This window comes from Diabrotica undecimpunctata, chromosome 3, assembly GCF_040954645.1.
Source record: "Diabrotica undecimpunctata isolate CICGRU chromosome 3, icDiaUnde3, whole genome shotgun sequence".
NCBI classification, from domain to species: Eukaryota; Metazoa; Arthropoda; class Insecta; order Coleoptera; family Chrysomelidae; genus Diabrotica; species Diabrotica undecimpunctata.
In genome coordinates this window covers 127,706,120-127,731,140 of record NC_092805.1, presented here as the reverse complement: position 1 = coordinate 127,731,140, position 25,021 = coordinate 127,706,120, and the positions used below count along the sequence as shown (strand labels likewise).

General features: G+C 34.3%; 1 protein-coding gene across 3 annotated transcripts in view; it reads left to right on the top strand.

The window, feature by feature from the left end:
* LOC140437393 (uncharacterized) overlaps positions 1-24,006 on the top strand; it is a 120,766-nt gene extending 96,760 nt beyond the window's left edge. For all 3 annotated transcript variants that reach the window (XM_072526902.1, XM_072526901.1, XM_072526900.1), the window contains exons 6-11: positions 1,066-1,133; positions 8,770-8,913; positions 9,746-9,977; positions 10,358-10,594; positions 13,180-13,431; positions 18,829-24,006. In XM_072526902.1, the coding sequence (XP_072383003.1) occupies positions 1,066-1,133; positions 8,770-8,913; positions 9,746-9,977; positions 10,358-10,594; positions 13,180-13,431; positions 18,829-19,016 (1,121 nt within the window). In that variant the 3' untranslated portion in view covers positions 19,017-24,006. The remainder of the gene's footprint in view (positions 1-1,065; positions 1,134-8,769; positions 8,914-9,745; positions 9,978-10,357; positions 10,595-13,179; positions 13,432-18,828) is intronic.
* Positions 24,007-25,021: the final 1,015 nt, after the last annotated feature.

Here is a 25,021-nt window from a genome sequence, read left to right as displayed (position 1 = left end):
ATTGATCTCATGAAAATCATAAAAAATGCCAAAAATCGCGCCACGTTTACTTATTTAACACCTTTATAAAATCTAAGTTTACTTGCGGCAAAATACAAAAATTGCATACGAAAGCCAAATTCTTTACCTTTAAAACGCGTATTGATTTTTGTCGAAAGGACACTTGGATCAGATGATATCGAATTTTTACCGTCGAGCTGATTTTATTGAACATTGATTTCGCGCACGTAATTGACACTCGGAAAGATCATTGTTAGGCATAACGTTGCGAGATAGGGTAAGAAACGAAGAAATCCGTAGAAAAAGTGGTGTAGAAGACATTATAAAACACATAGCCAAAATTAGGGTGGAGGGAAGGATAATAGGTGGACCAAAAAAATCTTGGAGTGGAGACCGAGAGCGGATAGGCGAAACTCGGGAAGACCACCCACAAGATGGACTGACGACATAAAGAGGATTTGTACTAACTGGATTGCAGCAGCGCAAGATAGATCTGAATGGAGGTTTTTCGAGGAGGTCTATGTTCAGCAGTGGACGACTATGGGCTGATGATGATGATGATGAATTGACATTAAAAATCGACGGTCGCTTCAAGCGTTGTTTCTGAGAAAATAGTTCATTTTACACAAAAAGCGATAATAAACATTTTTCTTTAAAATTATCTCAGCTACATTTTTTCTACGGCGTACAAATTCTTGGTAAATTAATTTTTTGCGTTTTTTAGGCTAAAAAAAAACTTTTTTGCATCTTTTTAGGGTCCCAAAATTAATATTCTCGGCAAAATTCAACTTGTTCGTATAATTTTTAGAGGTTGAGTGGCTTTTTTGTCTCTGACGACTGGAGTACTAGTGTTGAATAAAAAAGTAAGAAAATAAATTATATTTCCGTCCTTCAGATACTAAAGAAAGTAGAAATAATATCTCACATATAATCTGATGTCCCTGCCATTAAAGTTTTTAATGCTACTTCTAGTTAAAACATTTTCTAAAATCTTTTATAATCTTCTTACCCTGTAGAAGATCTTACACAATATCAGGAACTATATAACCATTAATTGTTTTTCAGGATCATTATCTGCAACTAGCACAATAGACTCCTTAAGTTCCAGTTTTTTATGCAACGCTGTTAACGAGGTAACTTTTAACATTTTTATTATTTATTTTGCGAATTAGCGTAGTTTTAATGATGGCTACAGAATGTCCGATGTTTATACGGCATAGAAAAGTCCTATCGGAAATTTAAAATATTAAGATTCAGTCCGAGTATTAATTCTGAAATTAAATAAATGTAGAATAAACTAATTAAATTAAGTATACAATAATCCAATCAATTAAATGCAGGTGTCTTACTTTTCCATTGGTTTTGGGATACAGACTACAATGACCAGCTGACCGGAGGTTCTTATACTAGATATTCTAGTCTGTACAGAAACACAGCGGGTGCAAGTTAGTACTGCTGTAGAGTATCCACACACAGATTTTTTAATATTTATGTTAAATTTAATTATTAAACTGTTCGATCGGAAATTAAACTTAAGTTTAGTTTAATGTCCAATCAATAAAACATATTAATAAACAATACGTGAATTTATTGGGTGCGGCGAAGATTCACCACGAGTTGTAAAACCATCGATTCGAATATCTTACACAATTGACTCGTCTATTAGTTGTTTTGTTGTCTAATATCGGATATTTTTGTTTATTTTGTAAAATAATAGTGCCATAGAACGAAATAAAGTTTATTAACAATAATTACAATAATTTAGTCTAAATCATATGCTCAAAATGATCACCGTTCATTTCTTGGCAGAAAAATAGACGGCGTTGAAAATCTTCGATAACATTTTGCAATATCTGTGCGGTGATTTCATTAATTTCTTGCTTTATGCAAATCATCAATATTGGTTCGTTTCATGTAGATTTTTGTTTTTAAATAGCCTCACAAGAAATAATCCAGTGGAGTCAGATTGCCAGAACGGGGTGGCCATTCAATTTCGCCACGTCTACCGATCCATCGATGCGAAAAAGTTTGATTAAGAAATGTTCGTACTGCTGCTGCATAATGTGGTGGAGCTCCATCTTATTAAAACCATGTGTTTCTATTAATTTCTGCGGGGTTAACAGTATCTGGGAAGCGTGGTCGTAAATCAGGTGCAAAGAAGTATGATCCAACTATTCTGTTATTTAATATGCCTGCCCAAACGGCCACTTTCTCAGGATACTGAGGGTGACCTTGCCTAATCCAGTGCGGATTTTGCGTACTTCAATATCGACAATTTTGTTTGTTGACCGTTCCATGTAGAGTAAATGTTGCCCCATCTGAGAAAATAATATTTTTGGGAAACATCGGATTCTGTCATCTATTCGTAATTAGTTCACAAAATTGTAATCTACGATCTGGATCATCTTCATTTAGTTCCTGCAGTAGTTGAATTTTATACGAAAGGTATTTATTGTTTTTCAAAATTCTCAAGTTTTATTTATGTCATTATCATCAGCTAATTATCTTGATGGTTTATGTAGATTTTTCTCAACAGTTAACAATACATCCAATTTCTTTTGATAATTAAATTTTGATCTGCCACGATTGGGAAGATCTTTGACAGTTCCAAATTCTCGGAAATTTTTCTCTATTCTACTCACCGTAGACTGGAAAATGTGACGGTCAGGATACTTTTCATTAAATAATCTGAATACCTCAGAATGCGTTCTTGTTTGATCATTCACTCAAATCAGTATTAATAATTTAATTCTCTGATATTCAGTTAAGTTCATTTTAAAATAATTTATAATAATTTTTAAAAATTTCTAATGAAAAGTATTTTCACTTCAAATTATTCGGGAGGTCTAGCGAACTAATATTAATTTTAAATATTTCTAATATTTTTGTGATATGTAAATGTCATAAAAAGATCCGATGTTACTTTTTTGAAAACAAAACAACCAATAGACCAGTCAATCGTGAAAGATATTCAACTCGATGGCTTTTTGATGGAATGAAATAAAATCATTTTTTCCTTGACTATCCCTGTACAAAAAAGAAAAGTATTTGCATTGCTGAATAGAGTATTGACAACCCGTTTAAACGCTGTATCACATTTTTCATTCCTTTTCATTAAAAATGTATCAACTACTACCCCCTAGGATGTTCAAGATACATTTGAATAATATCATTGGGAAAGTGTATTTTCATATAAAAAAATTGACCTATTTGAAGATTTTTCACTTCCCACATTCACAATATTGTTGTTGTAAATGAATTTATCCGTTACTTTATAACCTCACTGAATAATATATTGATCTTTTCTGATAAGTATGTCAAGTCCAAAGTTTTTGTTCGTAAGACAACTGGAGCAGAAAGTGGCATGTACTATGAACAGGGAAGAGAGTGATCCAGACGCGTTTGAAGATAGTGGTAGTGACGGAGAGGACAATGTTCAAAATATGTAATAAACTTCAAAAACATAAGCCTCGTGGGTAAGAATGGTCACAAATGGTCAACAGAGTTGCCTCAAAGATCTAAAAGAACAACTGCTAGAAACATCGTAAATTTTAGATCGGGTCCTAGATGGACTACAAAAAAACTGTTTTACGCTAAATGATTATTTTTTGCATTTTTTTTTCTGACAATATATTTTATATAATTTTGCAACATACAGATGCAGAGATCGCCGTTCAAGCTCGAAAATAGAGTGGCCACCAGAATGGTACCATAACGACAAAATACGAATTTAAAGCTTTATTTGGTATTTTAATTCTTTCTGTGGCAAATCAAGATAATATACTCAGTGACATTAGAAGTGTTACACCCAGAGGGAATAATTTCTTGAACTTAATTTTTTGGCAACATGGTAGATTTACATCAAGAATGAAACGATAACGATGTCAAGAATTTTTATTAACAAGTAATCAAAAAAAAATTAATAATGTGTTTGGCGACACCGTAGCTGAATACACTCCTGTATACGTCTAGGCATTGATAAAAACAGATGATCGATGTCTGCTTGTGGCACCTCGTTCCAAGCAACCTGAACTTCATGTATTAACTGTGCCAGAGTCTGTGGAGTACGGTGCAAAGTGGACAATCTCCTTCCCATCATATCCCATACATGTTAGATAGGATTTAAATCCGGAGCACGGGGTGGCCACGGCAAAACAATAACGCCAGCTTCTTGGAGAAAGTCCATAGTTTGACGAGCAATATGGGGACGCGCGCTATCTTGCTGAAAAAGGACGTCTCGACGGCCGTCGAGATAAGGCAGTAAAGTGGTTTGTAAGATGTCATCAACATAACGCGCAGCTGTCATATGGCCTCGAATAAACACAAGTGGTGATCGGCTACCATAGACAATAGCCCCTTAAACCATTACTCCAACTGTCCTGTGTACATGTCTCTCAACAGCAAACCCGATATCTCGTCTCTCTCCACGGCATCGTCTTACCATCCTACGAACATCATGCGTAATCTTGATGCATCGCTGAATGCTACATTACGCCATTCTGCCACCCAATGCTGCCATTCTCTGCACCAAATTAAACGTTGATGCCAGTGATCCGCAATCAAAGGAAACACTAGTCGTGGGCGGAATGAAACCAGTCCAAAGGCTCGAATGCGACGATATAGTGTACGCATACTAACAGGTCTACCTACTACTCCAAACCATTGGTCAGCAATTTGACTAGTAGTAGTAAAACGGTCTCGCAGAGCAAGTAATCTAAAGCGCCTATCTTGACGCTCTGTGGTACGCCTCGATTGACCAGTAGGTCTTCTTCGTGTTCATCTACCTTCGTTTGTCCACACACGACAGACACGCATAACTGTCATTGCCCTACAATTAACGCGACGGCCTATTTCGCGATACGACAAACCCCTTATTTCTATACGCAATAATTTTGCCCCTGTCAAAATCGCTTACATGGTGGTAATTTTGATGTCTTCGAACTCGAGGCATTTTCTTACACTGAATATAATTAGACTGAGGAATAATAACTAAAAATTTCTATACAAACCGGTTATTACAAATCAGTATCTTCACAAAAAAATTTAAAGGTCAAACTTTATTTTTACAAAAAGTAGAAGAGATAAAACATTGATATTGTTATCATAGCATGTTTTAAATGTTGTCATTCTGTTGCCAAAAAATTAAGTTGAAGAATTTATTCCTTCTAGGTGTAACACTTTATGTCATTGAGTATAATTTATCAACAATGCATATGTTTGATGCCAGCATTTCAGGCAAGTTTTACATCTTGTATGAATTGTGATCGCTTTTTATTCCTACTAAACTCTCTTAGATTTGATAACAAGGAAACAAGAGAAAAGAGAAATATAAATGATTCCTTTACACACATTCGAGAAATTTGGAGCTTTTTTATGGATACGTGTAGAACATCGTATTCTCCATCCTCATACGTCACAATTGACGAACAACTTTTGGCATTCCGAGGACGCTGCCATTTTAGTATGTATATTCCGAAAAAGCCAGCGAACTATGGAATAAAAATTGTTACGTTATGGAATAAAATATTTCTTTTTATAAAAATTTTGACCTTACAAGACATTGACATTTATTTTGCTAAACATTTCAATGACACATTGACAATTTAGCGTTAGATTTCAGATAAATACAGACGCAGCATCTTAGTAAAAATTTATAAAAAACGAGACTGCTCAGCAAGGTACAAATTATAAGATCATAAAATTACCTAAGCATACTATGATAACATTAGTTTGGATTTACGACAAACAGATGCAATTTTTATAAGGCAGTTACTGGAAAACTCTAGGAATAAAGCAGAACACGTTTATATGGAATTTATTCATCTTGCGCAAATATCACAATATAATTAGGAAGGTCAATTCCATACAGGGATACATAAAAAAGGATTATGATTTTATTGTTGAAATTAAAGAATGATAGAGTAGCTAAAGTTTTTATATACTTTTAATTTTATTTTATCTCTTTTCAATCTTGACCCCCTGGGGAGATTATAATTGTCGTCGTGATGTTGTATGATTCATCTCCATAGTTATATGTTTCTGGTCATTTTTTTTATTTCATTTATTGGTCTTTTGCTTCAATCCATCTTGTTGGGATCTTCCTTGTGGTCTTCAACCTAATAATGATGAGTCTGTTCATATTTTTTGTCTTATCTCAGAACATGTCAAAAGTATTTTAATTGTTTTAATTGGACTTTTCTGGAAAACTTTTAACTGATCTTTAACTTTAAATCTTTTGACGTTAAATTTCTTGAAATCAAATTACCTATTTGTTCTACGTTGTCATTTTTATGCCAGTCTGTGCAAGTGGCTAACATCCCAAACAGTCTATTCCATAGACTACTCTAACTAGTTTTTTTGCGATGGATCCGCATTAACTAGATCGTAATTTTTTCATCAAGTTTCATTTTTAAAGGACCATCATGTATATAAGAATTTGATAAGGAAACGGATGAAGTCAAGGAAACGCTCAAGGATAATGGCATTCACTTCCGAGCCCATTAACGTCCATATTGATTTTTTAATTTAATTGAATCCTATAAAACAGAGATATAGTTTTATTATAAAATACACAAGGGATTTATAAAGGTCGTAATTGTTTTTAAACAAAAGTTTAGATATTAAAAAGCAAAGCATAAAAAGTGAAAGCACGTTGGTAATGAAAGCAAACAGAAATAAACTAAGCCAACAAAAAGTAATAATCAAGCATATTGGAAATCCTTTAGGAGAATAATGTGATTGTGAAAAACAAGAATGTTTTGGTTTTCATATTGGAAGCAGTTATCAACATAAATAGGCGTGTTTATTTGCTTTTTTTATATATTAATGGTATTAAATAGCCAACTTTCGTAATAAACTGCTCGTCAAAAGTTAAGGATATTGCTAATAATCAAATAAAACATTATTTGCTATAAAAATCTTTGGTTATTGTCAGATTATGGGAAAGTAAATAAACCTGTTAAATACTTTTTATTCGTCAAAAATACCCGTATGAGTTTCTACTATATTTTAAAAATAATATCCTATCAAATGTTTACTATGTTACTTAATTAAATGTAAATTCCGATATGGCCATTGGATTGGTATGGTTCAACCGAGTTATAATTAGAAAACTGAGTTAGAACTGGACGGTATCTCAACTAGGATCGTTACATATCGATGGCTTTAATGAACGCACAAACTAATTGGTTATAAGTATATATAAAGTAGATATAAAAAGGAGTCATCAGGAATGTACTAATAAATTATATATAGAATAAGAAGCTATATATTTCCTTTGTGAATCTAAACTTCTTAATTCGGGATCTAACAGAACTTGAATCTCGTTTTTACCCTCAATATTTATGATTTACGATCCCTAGGAAGGACGAAACTGTTTTTTTTTACGGAGAACGAATGCTGTCCCATCGTTTATCGTTAAATCAACACGGTTCAAAGGAGGGTTAGAAGCTGATGCATAGCACATACTTACTACTCCTACCCCTCTGACGCAGCTAGGGTCTGCTATGGTCAGTGTTGTAGAAATTTTACTATGGAGTTGTCCAACCAAGTTGTCATTGAATTGGAATTTTTATCATTGTCTAAATTATCCAATTTATTTAAATTTTTACCGCAAACACTGGTGGACAAAACTAAACTAAACCCTTGATATTCGAGGTAACACATACTATTGAAATTTCTAGTAAGTTTATCAAAAAGTAAATATTGATTAATTTCACAGTAATATGGGGTGCCAACCGTGTTCTCTTTTCTTTTCACTATTATCTATTTTCTATTTCTCTTGAGAGATGAGAGTGAAATTCCGGCTGGATAGGTCAAAACTGTCTATTTACATTAAGAGCGTATTGTTTCGTCGTTTGTCTGTAAATCAATACGGTTTAAAAGACGGTTATACGTTGGTGCAACTGTAAAACGCACTTACCTCTCCTACCGTTCTTACTCTCTCGAGGGGACACACTCCATTGGGGTAGTTATCAAAAAGTAAATATTTATTAATTTCGTAACACAAGGCAAAGTTTAATATAAGGTCCCACAATCCAGGCCAGACACAGAAAGAGTCTCACCTGAATCAACAACAAGATGTCGCACGTTTTTGATAAATTTTATATCGAGGTTGCTTAAGGCGTAAGCGATTGTTACGTGCGTCTATGTATGTGTTATGTAAGTGCATGCGTGTGTGACTTCGTTGGGCTCATGCGTGAGCGTGAGTCTGGATGTGCATAAGACTGTGTTAGAGCGTACCTGCTTAAGCGAGCTTGTGTGTTTATTTATCCATGCGTATTCGTGTGTGTGTGTTTATCGCTAAGATTAAGTCGTTGTCGATCAATAGATTTGAGTATTCAATTTGTAAATGGTTCACTGATATTAAGTTTGCCTCTTTATCCAACTCAATGGAATGGGAAATAATGTCTAGAAATACACTTTATTTTAGGTGGGGTTTAGGTGAAACAACTATAATGGAGAATATTTTTTGCGTAACATAATAATAAGAAATAATAAGAAAAATAATAAATATAACTTCCTCAGCAATTTCTCTACCCTTTAGATTTCGGTACTGCTTTTTTGCTGATACCATATGACGTATGATAAATCAGTACAGATCCACGGCTTATTATGGTAACCTTAATAATCGACGTCTTCCTTTTAAATAAATGTAAATTTATTTACACTAATCTGAGTATGCAATAATGTAGTTCTCAGATTAATTAGTTAATTTTGAACTGTTTAAACTATTATAAATAGCCACCAATAATCTCTATTTGTTTTTAGGCGAACTCAATTATTCCTCCTCCTTATTCCCATATGGGTAGTTTAGATGAAATAACCACAGAAAATTTATCGCAAAATCCTCAGCCCGTAGAGCAAAGATATATACCTCGTTCAGCATCAACTTCCAGTAGAGATTACCATCAGGTGAGTTATTGTGTTGTATTACTAGAAATATTATATATTGAACATGTTACACTTGAAATTTCCGCGGAAGTTATATGTGCTTTTGTGGTTCGATAATAAAACTTGTTGGGCCCTATTGAAACATGTGGAAAAAAGACTGAATTCAGTGTGGCTCTGTACGTTCGTAGAACAACATGTATCTCTCCAATATAATTTGTTTCATAAAATAAAATAACAGCATTTCGTAAGTTATAATATTGTGACTTCAGCTCGGCCACCGATTAAGGAGTAATTCCAAGCTCACCTAGAGCTTTTATTTACTTCTGACCGTCGGTGGTCTAGTAAAACGCTGTGTCAGTTCGACACGAGCTAAAATAGCTTTAAGACAACCTGCCTTTCCCTATTTCAAAGATCTTGTTTATTTGGCCAGAGAACGTTCTCTCCGAGCTGTTAGCCGGCTTCTGCGACGTAATTATAAGTCTGTTGCCAGACTTTTCTTTACCTCGACAAAAGGTAGGTTGTGAGTCAACAATCGCCGGATCCCATACTTCTTGTAGGTCTGAATGATGTAGCCATACAGCTTCGTGTTTATTTAAGCACTAAAGAGCTTTTGGAATCGTCTTCGCTTCGAAGTCTTCTTAAATCGAAGAATTGTTCACTCAGGTAATAATAAAACGCAGGATCGTAGTAAAGGCACTCGACCAACAAGGTGCCAACATGGTCTAGCAGGGGCTAGTGGTGTAAGACGACTAGATCCCGATCGAAAGATGTGCTGCCTTTTTATAGACTTTTATCAAGCTTATACATTAGATTTAGTTTATTTATTTACTTGTTAACAATAGTTTTTTGTTAGCTGCAGCAAAGTTCTTCTAGTCCAAATCCCAGCATTCACTCTCAACTGAGTACTCCTTGCTTAGCACCCGTTACTCCTGCACGTCAGCTATCAAAAACTCCCTCTCCGAAGCAACATCAACAGGTGGTCTCCATAAGAGACAATCCTTGTTATGTCGAAAACAGCACAACGAATAGTACCTTGGATACATCTAGTTCTACAGTGCCAAATGATTTAGAAAACGCCAGAACAGGTAAAATTATTGTTATTTTTGTAACAGCAGCTTTTTCCTTACTCTACGATTACCTCACTTTTCTTTTACAACAATTTTACATGTATTATACATAGTCCTGCTTATATTAATAAGTATTTGGGTAAGCAAACACAAAACCAAAACGTTAGTATAAAAGAAATAGGCTTTTACGTGCGATTAAACTAAATATGTAATAATATCTATTCTAGTCAATTTTCTTCATTTTATTTCAATTTAACTAAATATAAACATAATCCGTTCCTTATCTTGTACTCTTTCAATGTCACAAACTTTCTAAAGTCAGACAAGTATTGTTGTGTTGTACTATAAGCCATATAATTTATACAATATACTAATACTATGTTCATTTCTTTTATTAGGTAGAGTAGAATCAAAAAGTCAAAATGTCTGTGATGTTCCGGCCACGTTTCCCTCAAAAACGCGACAGCTTCAGAAGCACAAAATTTCCAAAGATGATTCCGGAAGCCAAGAGGATGATCACAACTTTTCAGACCTTCTAAATCTGTCAGTATGTTTACCCAGCAGCGTTCCGCATTTCGAAAATCCTATTCAAACTGCGCCAGAAGATCTACAGTATAGTGTCACAAACAGCATAGGTAAGTAGTTGCTTGTTTCTTATATTTTTAATTGATTTTATATATACTTATACTTTTTAGAATAGTTTCTAATTATTATAAAATAATTATTGTATTATAGAATAAAGAGACACATTAGGCTAGGTGCTCAACACAGTAAGTGTTGAATATCACTTGTTTTCTTATTGTTCTCTCTATTGATAAATATAATATTTAGTTTTATGCTCACCCTATATTAGTGATTACATACTGCATCATCCTATTAGTTAGACTGGTACATAAATAAACGCTTATAAAACACAATCTTTTATAATTTTGCCAATTTATCGTTTAAAAGTATGCCGACAAAAGTTACTTTGCCAATGTTTTTAAAAAAATTTGGTAGCAAATGTAATAAAACTAATGGATAAGTAAGGTTAATAATAAAGTTAATTAGAAACATTTTGTTTTAAAGACCTCAGTTTTTTTTCATGTAAAGTATAAAAACATGTCTGGTTCTCCGATATTTATTCTTTTTAATGAGTCGTAATGTCTTCTTCTTCTTCTTCGGCTTTTTCCATTATGAGTTCGCCGTTTTCGTCCTCCACAGCACTCTATTCTCCCAGTCACCTTCTCTGAGGTCTCTATCTATCATAGCATTTCCGACGTATGTTTTCCATCTTGTAGCAGGTCTTCCTCTCCGTCTTCTTCCCGGCGGGTCCCAGTTTAATATTCTTTTCGGCCACCTATGCTCTGGCATTCTTTGTACATGCCCGTACCACTGCAGGGCTCTGTTTTCCAACTTTTTTGTAATTGAGCATTTTACTTTCATTCTGTTCCATATTTCCTCCGTTCTTATTCTATCCGCTCTTGTGATTTGTAGACATCTTCTCATAAAGTCCAGTTCAACTGTTCTTATTTTATTTCGTATTGTTGTTGTCATTGGCCATACTTCCGCTCCATATAGGGTAATATTCATCACTATGCTTTGAAAGATCCTCTTTTTGTTTTCTTGGTTAGAGTGTTGTTCCATATCACTCCATGAAGTGCTCTTGTGGCTTGTTTTCCCCGTGCTATTTTTATTTCTATATCTTTCATACAAGCACCATCTCGGCTAATATTTGACCCTAAATACTTAAAAGCCTTACAACTCATAATAGTCTCTTCTTCTAAACTTAAGTTCAAATCTGCAACCTCGGGTCCAATACATAAGTATTCGGTCTTGCACATATTTATCTTGAATTTCCAAAGTTCATATTCTTCCTTTAATTTCCTTATCATATATTCCATATCCTATTCGAAAAGTAGTGAATGTAATATATTCTATTGTACTGGTATGCCCATTGTTCCGCATTTTCTATACCATCTTTTCAAAGCCTGATCTATATATATATATATATATATATATATATATATATATATATATATATATATATATATATATGTTAAAAAGTGTAGGTGAGAGAGATCACATCCCTGTTTGGGGCCTTTTGTTGCGGTGATTGTTTTTGTTATTTCATTACCTAACTTTATTTGCACTTGTGTTTCTTTATACAGTCTTTGTGTTGTATTCACCCATTTCTCTCTAACGCGCATTCTTCTCATTGCTTCCCATAGTTGTTTCCTGGGCACGCTATCGTATGCTTTCTCTAAGTCGATAAAGGTCATATGTGTTTCAATGTTTTTTTTTTGTTCTTTTCAATCACCTGTCTCATAATGAATATATTATCTAAACATGATCTAGCTTTTCGGAATCCAGCTTGTTCTGCGCTATAATGGTCCATGTGTTGTTCTAGTTTTTCTTTTATAACTGATGAAAAGATTCTTGCTATCGAAGGCATTACACTGATCCCTCTGTAGTTATTTGGTGACCTTTTGTCACCTGTTTTGAAAATGGAGGACATGAATGATAAATTCCACTTATCGGGAATCTTCTCTCCTGCTTCGATTTTATTGAACAACATTCGTATAAAGGATACTATCCTTGCGCCTCCATATTTCAGCAGTTCCATTTTTATGTTCCCTGGTCCTGGTGCTTTATTGTTTTTGGATTTCTTTAGTGCTTTATTTATATCTTCCTCTGTGATTTCTGCTTCCTCAGTTATTATTGTCACAGGGTCGTATGAGATATACTCCGGCCTATTCTTCTGCAATAATTTTGTGTAATGCTTTGTCCACTCTTTTGATGTAATTATCTGTATTTTTACTTCGTTTATTACTTCTGATGATTTTTATTTTTTTCCATGCTTCTGTTGATCTGTTATACTCTATCGTGTTGTCTATGTCTCTGCACATTCTCTCCCAGTATTCGTTTTTCTCGAGCTTTATTCTTTGTTTAACTTGTTGTCTGAGTCGTAAAGTTACACGTGAAATTGGAAATGGTCAAATATCTGATCCCAAAGTGAACCAGATCCTTTATATGATAGTCCACTGTATTACACTATCCACATTTATCTTCACGCTAAGTCGACAGGTGACCTTTAGGCACTTAAAAATTCATCTATGGTTTTAAAAACTCCATGAATAGATGTTTATATTTCAATCAATAATTGTTAAAACCAGAGTAAAATAAAATATATTATAGTTAATAGTAACAGATACTTTACGTATTAACGTTGTATTTTCAGGTTCAGATATTAGTAGTCTAGCGAATATGGGATCGCCAGGATCGCCACCAAGAGCGACCAGTCCTACAGTTGAAATGCGTGAGCTATTGGATAAGATTCAACAGTTGCCTCAGCAGAAAAGTCCGGTACCACCGCAACATCAAACGGAACAACAAAAATTTGCTAGAAACTATTTTCACAAAATTAAATCGAAAACGCTTTATATGCCACTTTGTGACGAAACACCTACAAAATCAAAAAGTATTACAAATGGTAAGAAATTAAAAAACGTATTGGGAATTTATTAAGAATTAATATACGAGTTTTTTAGTAATATCGTCGAGTTTATTTTTTATGAAAATTACTTTCATTAAAATTTTGTCACTCTTTAACTTGCACGTTTCTTATTCGCTCCGTGCGTGACTGACGCGACATCTACCGCCTTCATCTGGCAGTTTTGGACCTACCAATTTTCAGGTTAAACATATGACATATGTTTGACATTGTTAAATTCATGCGAAATTGACCATGATACTATGACTAACAAGATAGGATCTTCCCGTAGCACAAAATCGGTCGTGTTCGCGCATGCCGTCATTGGAGAGTAGAATTTGAGTTCTTGTTAAAGTTAAATGGGATTTTTATGCATTCTGTGATGAAATTATTCAATTAGCAAAATAATAATAATAAATAAAGGTTTAATAATTACAATTATCGTACACAAAAGGATATCTCCAAACTATTTATTAAAGATTATTTATTGACACATACAAAAAAACTGACATTACGAACGGGCAACTCTCCAATTACGTCACGACTTATGCGCAATATCTTATCTTCTTAATCATAGTATCATGAAATTGACAATTATTAATAATTAACTTTTTAATTATATTTTTTCAGTTTAGTACAAAATGAATGTAGTATTAAAAACTGGGTTTCTCAAAATTCATCATAATATATCTTTTCAACCACAAACGGAAAAGAAAGGGAAAAATCTAGTACTGGCAAATCAAGTTTTTCACGTGAAAGAGCATGTATTTAAAAACAGTTATAGTAAAAGTTACGATATAAAAGCTAAAGTCATCAGGCACTTTGCACTTTGCAGCCTTGAAGCCTTATAAAATATCATTTAAGGTAAATTATTTAAATTTTTCCTATTTCAATTGCATAAAAATGAAGTTATGTGATATTTACTTTTTCATATTAATAGCACGGATCCATCTTTTTCTTTTCTCTAATTTATATGTAATCTTTGGGAACCTATTAAAACTACACTTACTATTTTTGCTATTATTAGCACAATTAAATACGCAATATGTATTTGCACACATTTTTGATAAAATTTATGCGTAAAAAGGTAGGTCCAATTGTGTCATATTTCGCCGCTACGCACGCTGGCATCGTTTCAAAGTACCCCTACCATGGTCACGCACGATACGAATACATCTCGTAGTACTATTACCTTGCTTTTTTCCCCAAACTCACATTTGATTATATCCATGTATATGTAAAATTTGGACTAGGTTATACATAAACATAAATTGTGATATATTATATCACGATAAATTCATGAACATAATGACTGCTGACTTCATTCTTCTTAGAGGCACCCTATCCGTTCCGAACTTTGGCGATCATTCTGGCTATGATGACTTTGTTGGTTGTTATAGTATTGAGGTCTTTCTATATCATGCTCTCAGGTTAGCAAGCCAGGATATTCTTCTTCGTCCTGGGGCCCTTTTTTCTTCAATTTCACTTTGCAAAATGCATTGGAGTAGCTCATATCTGCCTTGATTTCTTATTATATGCCCAAGTACTGCAGCTTACGACCCTTCACGATGTTAATTAAATCCGCAGTTGTGTTCATCCTCCGTCCTTCGTAGTACTTCTTCATTGGTGACTTTGTCTGTCTATGGTATCTTCAGGATATTTCTGTATATCCAAAGCTCAAAAGCCTGAAGATTTGATAGAGTTTCCGCCTTCAATGTCCATGTTTCTACTCCCTACAGAAGCACTGAGTACATGTAACATTTAAGGAGCCTTATTTTTGTTTCTAAGATGAGGTCATGGTTCTTGAACACAGAGCTCATTGTCAAGAATGCCCTTTTTGCCTTTCCGATGCGACATTTAATCTCTTGGGTATTGTCCCACGACTCATTGATTATAGTTCCCAAGTAGTTGTACTGTGAGACACGTTCAATTTTCATTTGGTTCACATACATATTTGCTCCAGTTATGTTTTCTTTGCGGATGATCATTAGCTTGGTTTTGCTGGTGTTTTTATCCAGTCCATATTTTCTACTTGTTTCCGTTATTTTGTTATTAAGTTTTGCAGTTTGTTATTGAGCTTGACTTTATTTATTGAGATGCCTTCATCAATATCTTTTTGAGCCTCTTCAAAAATGTGCTCCGAGTACAGATTGAATATCAGTGGTGAAATTATGTACCCCTGTCTCACTCCTCTTAAGATTTTGACCTGACCTGTATATTCTCCATCTACTCGGAGCACCGCTGATTGATTCCAATACAGGTTAGCTATCATTTTTAGGTCTCTTTCGTCAATCCCTGTCCTCTTCAGCACTTCCATATTTCAGTTATTATTTTCTGCCGTTATTTCTTCTGGTAGGATATCGGGACCTGAATTTTCTTCAATGGTGGGTTCTTGTATTGTTCTAAGGTCGTGGAAAAGTTGGCCAAAGTATTCTTTTGGTTATGGCAAGATTGCCTTTATCATCTGTTATTTTTCCGTTGTTGCGTTTTTTGAACTTTCCAGCTATTTCCTTTACCTTTCGATGGACACTGTATTTTGTTTCTCTTTGGCTTCCCTTATCTTTCTTCTGACGATGGTATGTATTCTTTTATATTTTTGGAGATTTTCTTTATTTTTTTTCTGATCCATAAGGTCAAGTATTTCATCGGTCATCCACGATTTCCGCTTCTCTATATCTTTCTTTAGGTGTTGTTCTTTTATTTCTCTCACTGTTTCTTGTAGGATGGTCAGACTTTCCTCTATAGTTCCTGTATTTCTGCATTTTAGCACCTTTGTATTGAGGTTTTCACTCACCTTCAGTCGAACATTTTGATCTTTCAGTTTTCTAACATCATACTTCTTCATCGACTTACTTGTAACCTTCTTTATTCTGACTTTGAAATTACCTACAACTGGTACATGGTCAGACTTTATGTCTGCCCCCGGGTATGTTTTGACAGATATACAGCTGTTCCTATACCTCTTATTCACTAGCATGTTATCAATCTGATTTCTTACAATCCTTCCCACAGAATCCTGTGGAGATTTCCCGGTGTACAGTTTCCTTGGGTGTAGCTTAAACCAGGTATTCATTATTACTAATTGATTTGCTTCCGCAAAAATCTCCAATGTATCTCCCCGATCGTTCCGGTTTCCTAGTCCAAATGGTCCAATTGCAGATGATGTTTTGCTGTCCCCAACTTTGGCGTTGAAGTCACTCATGACAATTGTTAGGTCTTGCTTTTTCAACCTTTTTACGACTTGATTAATGCTATGGTATAGTTCTTCTACCTCTTCTTTTGTCCATTCTGTTGTAGGGAATTATATTGATGTCGATTAGTCTTTGCTTTTAGTTGTATATGCATCACTCTTGCGGAGATTGGGATGAAGTTGTCAACAGATTTTGCCGCTTGTTTTGTCAATATAATACCGACACCTAATTCATGTTTGCCTTTATCTATTCCAGAATAGTAAACGCGGTGTTCCCCGATATTTGCGGTTCCTGAACCTGGCCGCATTTCGCTTATTCCCAGAATATTTAATTTCATGTGTGCCATTTTTTGTGTTGCATTATGGATTTTACCATTCTGTGCTATGGTTTTCACGTTCCATGTGCCTAACGTATGGTCCTAAAGTTTTGGGGAAAATTTCAAAAGCATATAACTCTGACCACAATAATCTTATATTTTTATTAAATTATTCAACAATTTAACTTAACTATCCTTATTTTAAATCAAAATTCAAATGACAGACAAGGGACCATTATTTTCGATTTGCCTAATAATTCCCCTGACACGTTGCATCATCCTTTGGACGACCTCGACGTCAATTTCTCTAATTTTTGTATATATGCGGCGTCTTAACTGTTCATGATTTTGTGCTTCCCATCCGTTATTATAGACTTTCCGACTTAATATTGCCCAGAACTCTTCAATTGGACGAGCCTGAGGTAGGTTGGCGGGATTGTCTGCTTTCGGTACAAAGGTAATGTTGTTAGTTTCGTACCAGTCCCTTGTGATCCTCGCGTAATGACATGAAGCAAAATCTGTCCAAAAGACTATTTGATCATTTGCATGATGTGTGTTCACAAACTGAAGCAATTTAGAGAGACATCTTTGAATATAAATATTTGCGTTTAAGGCTTCGCCTCGAACAACACCAATGTAGGGCTGTGAGATAAAGCCAGCCTCAGAAATTGCACACCACACCAAAATTTTGTCCTCAAATATTTTCTTACTTTTGAATTTTATTTCATCAGGTACATTTTCGTAATCGTTCGTGTAAAACCCATCGTTAGCCTTCATCTCAGAGTTGGACAAAGTAAAATATTTTTCATCGTCCATCACGATCAACTTGGTGACGAAATACACTCGCCTTAACGCGCGGCAACATCTCGGAATTCTCTCTAATTGATCCTCTATGTATTTTGGAGCTTTCCTTCTTTTCCGGTAGATAATATTGTTACTCGATAGGGTCCTGTATACTGTAGTCTTTCCAACATGAAATCTTCTGGCCAGTTTTCGCTGTGAGACCCCAATTTTGTTCTTAGCTGCTTCAATCAGTCTTGCCTCTCTTATATGGTTCAAAATCCGCGGTCGGCCACTTTTACGCAAGTTAACATATGGTATTCCTTCTTCACATTCTCTGATTGTGCGATAAATTGTCGATTTGCTTATGTTTTGATCTCGATAAATATTAACAATATCTCGTTTCGACATTCGCCCAACCATATTATAAACACCTCGACGAATATCAATTTTATAAGACATTTTGCAGAGCACAAACCAAAATATTCTGCTTTGTTTATTAAATGTCAATAACTGATGACATTTCAATTCCATGGCCTTCTTTGTTAAATACATTTTGCTTCTCAATCAGACCAGGTGAAATTGTTCCCAAAACTTTAGGACCATACGTTATTCTGATGTCTTCTTTGCATTTTAATCTTTTTGTTATACTTGTAACTGCTCCTCCTGGAGATCCGATCGAGGAGCTTACTCCGGAATTGAATTTCGATGCAATCATAGCCATTTGATTCTACTAGGACTTATCCAATCCGGATCTTTAATGAGGTGTCTTGTCCCAATCTTTCTTTCTTATTTCTATGCCGTTGACCGCTTCCACGGTTCTTCCGCCTTTGAAGCCGTTTTCCCAACTGCGGACAAAGGGGTGCCTTACCGCTTGCTACTCCTCCCGAAGCTGTTGGCCAGTAAACGGGGGATTGCTTATACCGGCAATCGCTCGGTGGACTTTATGAACTATTACAATTATTGCCACATTTAATTTTCATTTTTGGTATATATTGTAATTTATGCCACAAATATTTTTGAAGAGCAGGTAGTATTATTACATGTTTTTTTATATTAATTCGATGAAATCATTAACCTTGTGATTATTTAAAGACGTATATTTTACAGTGTTTGCTAAAAGTTGGCTGTCAAGATCAGCACCATGCACACCATGTGGTAACTTTGTTCCGAATTTTCCGGTGAATCATCACAAGGGTAGCCAAAGGGGCAGCAGGTCTAAGATTACCGACGGAAGTCCCTTGCTTAGGGAAGAAGAGTCTGAAGATGAACCGATTAACCGGGAAAGGAAGTCATGATGGGAAACCTTAAAATAGACAAAGTATTTTTTAAAAACTATTAATGGGAAGCGAACCTTCACAGCTTCATTTGTTTCGGATCAAGTTTCAATATTTCAGAAAATAAATGCCAGAAGAATTCTAAGAACATATATTATCTTACATTTTACGTATTCGATGAAATCAAATATAATTTTTTTAAACGATTTTCTGAAATGTTGTTTACAGAGATTATGACCCCATTTGTTGGGCCTAAATAGCATGTTGATATTAAAAATACAGGTGTTCTGCGAGTTATCTGTGATAATTTATTTGAACACAGATGTCGTACGTATTATATTCTCTTCTCTAATGTATGGTTCACATTAAGGGCACACGAGTGTGTAGTATAGTGTACATTATTTTATACATAGTTTCAGAAGTAGCAATGACGCATGTTCTATCTGCCAAAGACTCTTGGTAATCCAAGGTATAATTAAATTCAAACAAAGTATAAACGGCTTAAAAATAAGAATAAAATTGGCGAACAAGTAGCAAGCACTCAAAAATATGACAATTGAACGAACTGATTACACACTTTTCAAATTGTGAAATAAGCTTTGAAATTGCTAATCCTTTAAATTGTTACATATGTCACATGATTTATAAACGATACTCTGCCTTTATAACAGGAAAATAGTTTCGTAAAAATATTATAAGAGAGTCTAATTGGACTATGTTCTTCTCACGAAGTGAATTCTGGCGAAGCCGGTATTTAAAATGAACTTGGATGCACACAAATCAAGGTTTTCGTCCTCAAAGTATTCTGAAAATCGCAAAAATTATTTACGCAATGTAGAAACCAGTTGTGATCACCATTTTCATTGATTGTTTTTATTCACAATTAAAGATTGCATTCCAAACGCCGCAATCTTTCTCAAAGGTATTATGATGTATGAACATATAGATATAGATTGAAACTTGTCACACAGTATGCAAAAGTTTAGAAAAAATCTCTAATATTGATATAAAAGGTAAATAGTGCATAGTTCGCACCAAGGATGAGAAAAAAAAAAGGTACAAAAGATGGAAGACAACATATTTACCAGTGACGTGCGGTGACATTTGCGGAAGGGGAAGCGAATCAATAAGGGTATAAAAAATATTTCCTTACGAGGGTTGAGATCAAAATATATACCTACTTAGTAGGACTACTACCTGTTAAAGTTATGAGGACTAAAAACAAAAACTGTGAAAAATTACATGTAAAACGATGGTTTCTTTAAACTTAAAAAGAGAAAAAAGAGTTCTATTTAAAACTGTTTGTATATTCCGAGGCATTTTCCACAATACACAATTTTCAATAATATGACACTTATTTATAGTTGAGATCTATTCTCCTATCAAACAATGCAAATTTATCTATAACGTCGTAAAATTTTAGGTTTTTTGATAATTATTTAATGCACTCTTTTTCAATGAATAATAAGGCTAAATTGGAAAGTCTGTCATCGCTTCTTGAATTTCTTGTATAACTTTTAATGCGTTTTAATACTGTAAAACTTGTTCAACTGATGCACTTGTGGCTGGAATGGATGGTACTAATTCACACTACTTGACCACTTCACACAGGGACTTATTTAAATAATTAATTTTAAAAAATTTAACAGATTACTGGGTATTTCTTTATCACTAATCTCAGTTGTTTCATACACGACACTTAACTGAGAATGCAAAGCTGGGATATCAAAAAAAATTCCATAATTTAATCGTAATGAATTAAATGCCTTTGTGGGAAATTTTGAAATTTTGTTAAATCACCACGTTTGCATCACAATCAACACGTTTTGCAAGAAGATGGTAACGAAAGTGGTGACTGATTTATCTGGCCACTGATCACGGTTATAAAAGTTAGCAAGGAACAGTAGTTACCGGTGATTTCTAAATCACCGGTAGTGAAATCACGTTCCATTATTACGGGGAAGTCCTCCAATCAAACTTTGTGCGATTTAAAACCAATAACTGTTACCAATCTTTATTTACGGTATAATCTTAGGCTACTTTTTATCCAACATGAAGATGACATCAGTGCAGATTAACATGATCAGAACATATACTGTGCCCTAATGTGAATTGTACATTATGCATGTGTCTTTAATGCCAATCGGTTTAAGCCATTTCCTCTAACAAAAATTTGTATATATTTTTTAAACGAAAGTAGTTGCTCAAGAAAACATTTGGAAAATGCATTATATTTGACGACACCAAGAAGCTTTTAAACGTATCTATATTTTTAAAATACCATTGTAGCCCCAGTTAGTGTGATGTCATGGCATAATTTCCGATGTTATTTTTTTATTACAAAATTGCTGTGGCTGTTTTTACAGCAGCTATTTTAAGCCATTAAGAAACATTTCAGATTACTTATTAATTAAGCTGAACAGCAAAAAGCTGGTAAATATCACGCAAAAGGGTTTTTTATTTTTACCTAGAAAATCCTTTATTTCTTTGTGAAAATATATTTTGTCCTTGCTAATTCAATATTCCTGTATAGAACTCTTAAGTTTTCTAAACATAAGGTATCATAAATTACAAAAGAATTTAAAATGATCAAATATGGATGTAGCTATAGGCTATTTGTTCAGCTTGATTATAATGAAGTTCTCAACAAAACCTGGTGGTGTGACGTCACAACTAAAGTGGCGCATGAGATAATGAAATATTTTTATGCACAAATACGTTTGTTATGGAAAAGGCTTAAATAATTAAAAGTATTAACTAGAACTACCTTATCCTTTGGATTTCTGTTTGAGCCGCAGCGGCCAAAAAAACTATCGATCCATTGTTGTCAATTCTTCTGATGCAAATATCTACTTCTAATGCACCTATGCCAATAAATTGCGTATTTTTTTGACAATACAAACAGTGAAGTAACTAAAATAGAAAAGCTTTGTTTGCTTTGTTTTTTTACTTATAGTGTTCTACGGAGTTTTGGATGTTAGATCGCTAATGTCAATTTTTTGCTCATGAAAATGAGCATTTCTATTTACTCAGTGAGTAAGAACTATACATTTTAACTTTTGGGCCAGAGTTTAAGGCGTTTTATATGAAAGTAAAATCTAAGTACGATAAATCGAAGTTTGCAGTATTTTTATTCGAATATTTGTAATATCAAATTGAATAAATTGTTGTTTAAAAAAACATGTACAAGTATTATAAGCCATAGTTTCATAAAAACAGTGACATTTCAGTCATAATTTTAAGTGTATTTTTTGCTAGCACTGGATATTTGACGTAAGATGTGCATATTCGTCAAGTCAACTTCTTGGTCAATTCGCCTTCTCTCAATATTTTCAAAATCCGTATGTGAAGATATATTTTAGCTCTACAATACTATGATTCTTGGTTATGTTTACTATTTTCCTCCACTCTTGTCGGTCTTGTACAGTATATCCCATTATTGTACTCCCATATTACATAGATCACTTGCTACTGCGTCTTTTCGCCCTTTTCTTGGCGACCAATCTTTTAATCAACTAATCTTCTACCACCTTCTCCAAAAATTTTGGAGTCATTCATTATACGGAGGGCGGTATTATACAGCTGTTACATTTTACCGTGGCCCGGCGATGTAAGGGGCCCAGCGATATAAGGGGCACGGCGATATAAGGGTCCCGGCGTCGATCAGACCAAAGACGTAATTTTTCCCGTTTTCTTTGCTCATTCTCTTTATGTGCTAATTAATACTCGGCTATATTTAATATGATCTTTACCTCTATTTTGAAATATATTTTAGTGTTTTGCTGCCGTTGCGACATCATGCTAAATCGTGTGTAAATATTGAAACGTTTTTACCCATAGATATAGGATCTTTACCTATCAATATTGTTGACCATTTAAATTAAAAATGCAGTTGAACAAGAACATGAAAATAATCCCAGAGTATTTTCAAATAATATGTATGGAAATATATTTCCAACATATTTTTTGAGGTGTAACATGCAAAATAATGAGTATGCACATCGTGACTGGCTAGTGTGGATTCATCTTGGCGACCCTGTGCGTATGTAAATTTTTGGGTACCAAAAACCTTGTCAATTCTTGTAAAATGTCATTCGATCTGTTACTTCTAATTGTATAGAATTATTAAAAACCCGTAAGTGAAATAATATCATACATAAGAGTAACCAAAAAACCAAACAAGTTTATAGACCATAATAAAGCTCTATGCACCCACAGAAAACAGTGATGACTTGACATAACAACAGTTCTATGAACCACCAGAATAAAACGCCGAGAAAATCCCGAGAGAAGGTATAATCATTATAGGAGATTTTACCGCCCAAATATGCAAAAAAATTGCTCCAGAGAGATTGCAAGTGAAAACTCAAAACATAACACAACAAACAATAATGGAGAAAGACTGTGTAATTTAGCAGCGGCGTTAAACATGGACATAAGTAGCAGGATATATAAACACAAAGATATACACAAAATAATATGGATGAGACCAGGAAGTCTGGATAGAAACCAAATAGACCATGTACTGATTAAAAATACACACAAACAATATGAACATATGATCAAAAATAACGTTAGATCTCACAGAGAGGCCAACATCGATTCGGTCCATATGCTAGTGACTACAAAATGTAAAATAAAAACAACGAAGAATGAAAGACGAAAAGAACAAAGAAGATGGAATGTAGATAAATTGAAAGAGAAAGAACTAAAAAGGAGAGTTGTAAAAGAAGTAAATGCAGAGATGTAGTTCAAAGAACAACAAATGGAGGAACAGTGGAAAAAATCAAACAAGGAATAAAAGCAGAGATAGTGGTTGGCAAAATGCAAAAAGAAATAAGAAATAATTGGTTTGACGATGACTGCAAATTAGTAGTGGAAGAAAAGAAATGCATATGTGAATTTTAGGGTACCAAGAACCTTTTTGATTCTTGTAGTCTTTCGATCTGTTACTTCTTATTGTGCAGAATTATTTATTAATTATTTCGAATCTTGGGTATTTTAATAATAATAACCTATAACACAGCTTTGAAATTTGATGTGTTTCACTGACAACTGAATTACTACAGTGACTATCGTTGAATTTACTTGATTGGTTGACTAAGGTTAAAGGTTTCATATTTAGTTTATTAAAAATGTGTACGTCCACATATGCTTTATATTAATTACTATTTAAATGGGAATACGCCACAATTAAAGGTTAAAGTAAGTTTATTGACGTTTCAATTTCCACTTCAAAAATCGTTCTCAAAATACAAACATTAGTAAATTAAACAAAAATTTTTTTTATGCTTTATATGAGAAAATTTCTCTGAAGCCTGGGATCAAGAAGTTTTGCATCTGGAACTGTGCCCTGTGTCATATGATAAGTTTGTAAAAATCGTAAAACAAATATCACGAAAGTATATCTCTAGAACAAGAACACAGAGGGCTATCGAACGAGCTATGTTAGGCGTTTCCCTGAGAGAACATATACGGAATGAGAACGTGCGAAGCAGGACGAAGATGGAAGATGTTATTGGAAAAATTGTGCAAATGAAATGAAGCTGGGCAGCGTAGTGTGATAACGAAAGATGAACGGGAAACATTGTACATTACAGACCACGCGAGTACAGTTGTAGTACAGAAAGTACAGAAAAACGGTAGCTAGTTAACATAAAAGCAAAAATGGAGAGAAACTGGCACCAAATAGTACAAAACAGAAAAGTAAAGAACTCATGGGAAGGCATTTGTCCAGGAGTGGATGCAAACAGGCTGACGAAGAAGAATATATATCTCTAGAGGTTACGAAATCAAATACATTGCGGAGCTCAATGAACAATCTATACCCTTACTTAAAAGATGCGAGAAACTACATATATGAGGAAGTCCCTTATAGAGAATATGAGGGAAGCAACAATACAGGCTGCGGAGTATGTGCAGCATGCGATATTCGCCAACAGAACAAACAGGTCGTGAAAGCTAGTGACAGGTCTGGCCATGGAACCAAACAGCAGATTTAACCTGATAGAAATCACCCCCGATCA